The sequence below is a fragment of the Carassius gibelio genome, chromosome A14 (genome assembly GCF_023724105.1).
Source record: "Carassius gibelio isolate Cgi1373 ecotype wild population from Czech Republic chromosome A14, carGib1.2-hapl.c, whole genome shotgun sequence".
Taxonomy (NCBI): domain Eukaryota; kingdom Metazoa; phylum Chordata; class Actinopteri; order Cypriniformes; family Cyprinidae; genus Carassius; species Carassius gibelio.
The window spans coordinates 18,738,712-18,746,675 of record NC_068384.1 but is presented as its reverse complement, the minus strand read 5'-3'; the positions used below and the strand labels follow the sequence as shown (position 1 = coordinate 18,746,675).

At 35.3% G+C, this 7,964-nt stretch overlaps 1 protein-coding gene across 1 annotated transcript; it reads right to left on the bottom strand.

Annotated features, from left to right (window-relative positions):
* Nucleotides 1-4,134: 4,134 nt before the first annotated feature.
* Nucleotides 4,135-7,667, bottom strand: LOC128026982 (uncharacterized). The gene is made up of 4 exons (XM_052614304.1): nucleotides 7,361-7,667; nucleotides 6,628-6,756; nucleotides 5,576-5,769; nucleotides 4,135-4,351 (listed from the first exon to the last, which is right to left on the bottom strand). Exons 1-4 carry the CDS (start codon nucleotides 7,577-7,579, stop codon nucleotides 4,192-4,194), a joined length of 702 nt encoding a protein of 233 aa, XP_052470264.1. The 5' UTR covers nucleotides 7,580-7,667; the 3' UTR covers nucleotides 4,135-4,191.
* Nucleotides 7,668-7,964: the final 297 nt, after the last annotated feature.

Genomic DNA, 7,964 nt, shown 5'->3' with positions numbered 1-7,964 from the left:
GGGCGATTTCCAAATATATTTTATTTATTTGTTATAATATGGGTATTTTATGTCATCCGTCTTATTAGTTTGATTATAGTAGGCTACACGCGATGTTTTTTTATTATTATTTATTGTACTATTTTACTGTTGTTTTTTAATTAAAAATATATCATAACTTAAAAAGATCAAAATCTACAGAAGAGATTAACAAATAACATTGGTGTTGTCATAAGTTAACTAATCAATGGGAAAATGTCCTCACCGGCACAACCCTATTCTTAATGTTGGCTACAAGTTACAGATTTAATGTTGAGCTCATAATGTTAAGGGCTTCTTAAATACCATTAAACTCGGTTGAAGAGTCAAAAATTATGTGTTAATTTACTGTAGATTTCAAGCTGTCATTAGTTGGTGACCCGGTGTAATTATAATAGCATAAATAAAAATACCTTTTTATTACATAGAAAAATGATTCTATGTATGCCAATAGGCAAAACACATCTGCTTTTCCTCTAGATCACTTTACAGTGTGATGGAAATAAACTTTTCTTAAAGCGTGTTGTATATCGCCACAGCTTCATTAGCACCCTTCGATAAAATGAGGTTTCGTGAAAAAAATGCGAGCAAATGTCGAATTGTGTTTTGAAATTTAAATCAACAACGTAAGAGGCTTCATGCTGACTGATGAACAAACACCCAGCTTTGCAGTATAGGTGGCACAGAAACAGCATCTGACCTGGCATTTAGATGTACTTTACACACTGTCTATTGCAGCTCAGAGGAGGCACTGTGAATTTACATGGCAATTTCATTCTAAGAGGCCATTAAATGTGAAGTGACAACATGAAACACTACTTACAATATATATTAAAAAAAACACCAGCAGTTGGTGGCAAGTCACCCTGATAATGATTAAATACCAATTTAGGCTCGCAATAAGCAGATTACATAATTCTACCATGCAAAAAATAAAATATATGTGTGTGTGTAAAAGCAGGAAGTCCAGTCCTGGCTGTATAAACAAACAATAAAAACTAGAAACAGTGCATGCCATCAAGAACATTTTTTATTCCACAGGAACTTGATGCAGTTCACTTTGTAAAGGATACTCTACTTTAAAATAAATTTTATGTCATCATATACACTCACCCTCATGTTTTTTCAACCCTTTATGAATTTTTCTTCTGCCGAATAGATAATAAAATATATATATTATTATTATTATTATATATAATATATATCTTCCTACTATGGAAGTCAATGAGACCAGAAACTGTCTGGTTACTGACATTCTCCTAAATATCTTCCTTTCTATTCAGCAGAAGAAAGAAGTTCATAAAGGATTGAAAAAAACATGAGGGCGAGTATATGACGACAGAATTTATTTTAAAGTGGAGTATCCTTTAATTCAGAAGACAGTAAGGAACACTTAAGCATGAACTCGAACAAGATCAATTAGTATTTTCAAAGCATTTTGGAACTCTTCTTGTTGGAAATTGACAACCCGTTCAAAAAGAGATGCAATGTCAGGACACTGCATAGAGAATTGCCTCTCCACAGCAACCTGGTCCTCTGGTGACCGAAATGGATTCTGCCCAAAAGTTGAAACCCGTGTCAAAGAAGATCTTGCTTCACGGTCATACCAGCCTGCAGCCTCCACTGCATTTGGCAAAAGATCCACAGACACTCTCTTTTGGCATCCTCCATGAGCCAAAACATTAGGAACCCCCTTTTCTAAAAAAAAAAAAAAATATATAATAATAATAATAATAATTAGACAAAAGAACATGTATCTTATCAGCTTTTGGCTGATCTGACTGATCATAAATTGGCAAGCAACCACCATTTTATCTTTTTTACAAAGTGTTGTTTTCATTTAATGTTTCCATTAGGGTTATATAAATTAGTATTTTAGGTTAATTTTGTTTCTTAAATCTGAAACTTATACTTTTTTTTCCATAATGCATGATTGAAACAAAATTGAAACTTGTCATTAACAAAGACATTTTTTTTTAAAACCTGTTCTTTATTGCAATACTATTAAAAAACTTGAACCTTAAGTAATTACTGTGATATGAAATGTTGATACTTGCACATGCCTATTACATAATTCACACTTAAACTTTGTTTTACCTGGAATCCGGTGAGCATTCCAGGACTGCACCACACGGTCAAGACCAACTGTAGCAACCTGACAAGATAGTGCAGACACGCAATAACGTGTCAGGTCATCTTCCATGTCCAGTTCCTCCTGGTTCACTAATTGCATAAGTGCACCTTTCACTGGATAATTCACTCGGTTATTCACTTCAGGCCATATTCTTTCAATTGTGTGATTCTGTTTATTTAAAAGGAAAAAAAGGAAAACAATTAGACTAGCACAACAGCTACATACAGTTAGGGAAGTTAGTTTATTACATACAATCTTGGACCTCTAGAGCAGTGGATCTTAAATCTGGTTGCTTTAAGGAGGTATTTCTACCTGATTCTACATAGAAATTCTAATGTAGTCGTTGTGACCTACTTCAATCAGTTTGTTGAAACATAAAACAGGGGAAAGCCATTATAACTTAATTGAGTTACATTGACTTAACATACAATTTCCATTAATGCTTGCTCAGGATGGACACATTCGACACGTGCACCTGCTCATGAGTTCAATCAAAGTGACAATCGCAATTGACAGCAATACTCTTCAGCACAATGGTAACCACAAAATTTTATGACTGAAAAAATCGACAGAGTTGACAGAGTCCTTACTATAACCAGGAAGTATGACCATATTAGCCCAGTCCTGTCAACACTGCACTGGGTCCCTATCAAACATTGTATATATTTTAAAATATTGCTTATTACTTATAAAGTCCTGAATGGTTTAGCACCTCAGTATTTGAATGAGCTCCTTTTACATTATACTCCTCTACGTCCGCTACGTTCTCAAAACTCAGGCAATTTGATAATACCTAGAATATCAAAATCAACTGCGGGCGGCAGATCCTTTTGATTTTCTGAATATTAAACATTGACACAAACTACCAAAATCTTTCCCTTTACTGATTAACCCTAAATTTACTCTCCTAAAGCAGTCCCTGGCAAAGCATGCTACAGATGCATCACCCAGGGCTTCATGTATAATCGTGAGCTAAGTTGATCGTAGAGACCATGGTGGCAAAGGCTCTACGATCTACTTAGGCTTACGATGCTAAACGCTGCCATGTGCAGTGTATTTCCCAGCATGATTTGCCAGGGACTGCATTAGGAGAGTAAATTTAGGGTTATTTGATGCTTTTTTCAGGGAACATTGCTGATAGTTTATGATAATGTGTAAAGTTCAGTTATGTTGGACATTTAGAGTTGTTTCTGTGACTGCATTTTGTGGTTACCATTGTGCTGAAGAGTAGCACTTGTGCTTTAGGCTGTGGGCTCTAAATGTTTTGCTCCTAATCCAACTACACTGTACAGATCACACATTTTTCCTGAGATAAATTAATAAATTGTCTTTAACAATATTAGATTTCTGTTTGTAATTAGTTTATGCAAAAACAAAAACTATATTTGGATTTAATTTTAAAAATGTGGATATTCCTGTCAGGACACTGGTTTGATCATCAGGACTTCTGTTGTGTTATGTCTTAAGTGGTTAATTCCACTCACTCTGTCTTCACAGCTGCACCTCATCCTAATTAGTGTTCCAGCTCACACACACACACACACCTGTCTCTCAATTTCACATTGATTTTCTTCTATACTTATGCTTCTCTCTTTCTGTGCTTCTCTGTCAGTGTGTCTTGGCTACCATCCGTTTCACTACTGTCCTTAAAACTATTGTGCTCAAGTTGTGCCTAGTTGTCATGCCCTGTTTGTTCATTTAATCTTGTTTTTTGTCTTTTTGGTGTACCCAGTCCCGTACACAGTCCAGTTTTGGATTCCTTCCCTGGTTGCTGATTGTCAGCGTTTGTTTTGGATTATTGCCTTTGTTTTGGACTACTGTCTTTTTGGACTATTGCCTGTTTTTGTTCAATAAATTTTGGCAAACTGCGAATCTGCTCTTGGGTCCCTTTTTCTCCCAGCAACCCTAACAATTCCAAATGAAAAATGATTTGTAACAAGTTAAAAAATAAAAAAAAGAAGTTATATGATCTTCTTCTTAAATCATCTTTTTACTATAAAAATAACAACATAGTTTTTGCAACCTAAAATGTGGAGCATTCACACACTAACTTTAGTTGAGGATGTTTGCCGATATGGCTGCCTTTCTGTGTTGTACCGGTGGTCTGCCAGTTTCTCCTGCATGAAAAGTGTCAAGAAAAACTCCTTGCCATGATCCACCCTGACCTGGTCCCAAATGCCATATTCTAACACAGCACTTCTGCAAGACAACAAAGGCATATTCATATAGGTTAGATGGTACACTATGCACAAAATACACATTAATCAATATGTTTGAATATGATACATTTTTCAGGGCAAATGCTCAGATAACAGTTTAATCAAGTTTACGAGAATTAACTTAAGTTTATGATCTTTATCCATTACGTCCTCTACCAACAAAACAAACAACTGGGATTTATTATTGAACTTAAATTTTATTTCATTAACTTCCTATTTTTTCCCAAAAGTTTTGGATGAATATGATTATGGCCTGTTTCTGGACTACAATCTGCAATTTCCTTTTATACAATAATATATGCATAGTTAAGACGGGCTTCATTACAGGGCTGGATTTCTTAAACTATACCTTGTCCTTAAGTTGTACTTTAATGTTAATACGTGATTCGTGAAAAGTTCTTAGTTAAGTATACCTTCTGTAAGACATTCGTTTGTAAGGTTGGTCTGGACCACTCTTAGCTATCTATACCTTATCACTGTTGAAAGTGCCAGTCTGCTAATGGCCACCACTGCAAAAAGCCTCTTTACATCTCTGCCTATATGAATATAATTCTGAAATTGTAATAAAACTAGTGATCAATTAGGCTAAATTAATTTTGTTCATGCAAAGAATACAATTGTAATTACACTGATGGTTGTTATCTTTTTAATTAAATATCTAAAAGGTCCATACTTCATCAGCTGGCAAACCATTAGGCAGTAAAGGCTTAGGAGTCTATTTAAAGGCAAGCTATGGCAGAGATACAGAGAATAGTTGTGCCAAATCAAAGATGGCACCTTCTGCAGAGCCATTTAGTGTATGTGCTCCGTTTCAGTCGTAAAAACTTTAGTCCACTGGCTACTATGTCAGAAGCAGCAATTAAAAAATAAAACTGCCTGCACAGCAGCAAATTCAGCAGCTTTTAGATCTTGTTGGCCCGACACAAGGGCCAAAATGTGGCATTGCCCCCACAAATCTGATTTATGCCCCCTCAGTTTCAATTTGTTCCCCCTCCACCCCTGAAACAGGGTTGATTTGAACTCTTTTTATGCATACATTACCAATTTGATTTGAACGTTCAGTGCATCAATGCTAAATTCAAACGTGCTTTTGGGAAATCCAGCTTTATCGGGAAATCCAGCCCAGATTATCGTAAATTTATGGAAGCATATCAAACTACCCCAAAAAAATAAAAAATACACAGACAAGAAAATTTCAAGTTACCTGTAAACATCTTGATATATGACCAAGTTGTTTTTTACTGGCATAGTGGAATGTCCAACAATTTTACTGGAGAATCCATCTATAGCTGCTACATGTGTCACACCAAACATGACCATCTTCTCATTTTGGTCTATGTGTAATTTGTGACCCATGTAGTCAGCGCTGTAAGGCACTGGATTTATGTTCCGACATCCCTTTGTAGTCAAAATATTACATGCACATGTAAAAAACAGAAAAGAAATTACAGAGACAGTGATGAATATGTATTCCCTACACTAAAAATATCATGTAACATCAACACAATTTTACAGGATTTCTCTGTTACAATTTTACATTAATGTTAGAATTCTTTTTGTAGTCGCCTTAATGCATGCCATTTAAAGGAACACTCCACCTTTTTTTGAAATAGGGCTTTTTCACCTTCTTTCCTACATTTAGACAGGTGGGCAAATGTATTTTTGTCTCAGTGCATGTCCATTTCTTTTACTGTTTCTGAATAAAAGCGTTTTCTAGCAACATCATAAAAATTACAATTCAACAAAATATGCTTAATAGTCAAAGGAACTTTACATGAAAGACATAAAGGAGGAACTTCGCCTATTAATAAAAACCCATGGGTAAGTCTTGAATGCCCCAGTCTACACCTAGTAAAGACAACTTGATCATGTCTTGATTTAAAATTGAACTAATATAGTTGAGCCACCAAAAGGTTGATGTATGTTTGGACCATATGCATTAAAGCTAACAAACTTTTTCAAAGACAAAGGACTGTCTGGTGACAAATGAGTTTCTTGGAGGCAAAAAGCAAAAGGGTTGAGAATCATAACTAGTCGTTGAAGTTCTGCAAAATTTGCCTTTGCTCCACGACAGTTCGCATACACTTTGACAAAAATGCGTTTGCCCACCTGTCTAAATGTAGGAAAGACGGTGAATAAGCCCTATTTCAAAAAACGGTGGAGTGTTCCTTTAAACCAACTTAAATAGTAGACAACACATTTTGCCAGAATACAAATATAATACACATATATAAAATATAATATTACAACACCTACATTGTATCGAGCTATATGATAGGGCTGATTAATGCTTCGAAGCAATTGTCCCACTCTGCCTTCTGACGCTTTAACTCCTTTTGAAACCAGGTACCCAGTCATCATTTTCCTTCCATAGGTTGGTCCAGTCTAAATGTTAAAAATAATTAACTTGCAGATCACAAATTTATCCCACTAAAACGAATAGTGGTAAAAATTACACAGAGAAAGGCTCAAAATGTAGACACATAGGCTTTTGCTCTTCAGCCAATAGGAATTCGGAGTTTACACGCATACTTGATAGTTATGAAAATTAACCATGGTTTTACTACAAATAAAACCAAAAATCCATGGTTACTATAGTTAAACCATGGTAACCAAAAATTGACCATGGTTTTGCTAAATTAACCATAGTTTAACCATGGTATTTGTAGTAAATCTGTGGTTATACAAATGGTAGTCAACATGCCAAAAAACCATGGGTTACTACGGTTTTACTATAATAAAACCATGGTTATTTTTCGTAAGGGTTGTGGTGCTGCTTCAACTTTTCTTTTTTTAAACGAATAATAATAATAATAATAATACACATACGTGCTATCTATCATTGATATGCAACTTGTAAATATAAAAAAAGCAAATTATAATTAGTGTCAGGTATACAGTCTACTTGTAGCTGGTCGTTTTGGTTCATGATTATGAAAATGCAAAGCCATAAGTAACAGCATACTACATTTTGTTTTATGTTGCTTACCTCAGTAATTGCCTTTGCAACATCTACCTCTAGTTGGGAATCCTGTACACGGATTCTCTTTAACCCCCGTTCAGCACAAAAGCGGCGTATGTTAGCTTTTGATGCGCCCCTTGAAATGCCACATTCAAATCGAAGAAAATCTGACACTTGCTCGTCCGTGCGTCCATCATTTATCATTCTTTGTATAAGATCTAAGTACGGGTCCAGTTTTGACTCCATGCCACAGCAGAAAACTCAACTCACATCAACGAAATTACCGCCAAATCTGACGACCACGACTGATAAATATTAATTAGGCTACGTCGAGTTGTGACGTTGAGGCCAACCCCGCCTTGATAATTGAAACGTAACATTCATAACGAAAATACGAAATAATTCAACTTGATGGAATTGAAATGCGTAAAACGTAAAAAAAAAAAAAAAAAAAAAAAAAAAATTGATCACTCTTTCCTACAGTTTTCCTTCAATACTTTCAGCTCATTTTCAATATGCAGCTCAGTTTCACAATTTATAACTGTCAGAGCAGAGCGAAGTGGAGCCCAATAGGCTCTATGCACGGCGGTGAATGGGAATAAAAAATGTTTCAAGATATTGTGTGTGTGTG

Coding starts and splice junctions, on each gene's coding strand:
- LOC128026982 (XM_052614304.1), bottom strand. CDS start 7,579: ATGGAGTCAAAACTGGACCCGTACTTAGATCTTATACAAAGAATGATA. Junction 6,757..7,360: donor TTGCAAAGGCAATTACTGAG/GTAAGCAACATA, acceptor TTTAACATTTAG/ACTGGACCAACCTATGGAAG. Junction 5,770..6,627: donor ATCATATAGCTCGATACAAT/GTAGGTGTTGTA, acceptor TTGACTACAAAG/GGATGTCGGAACATAAATCC.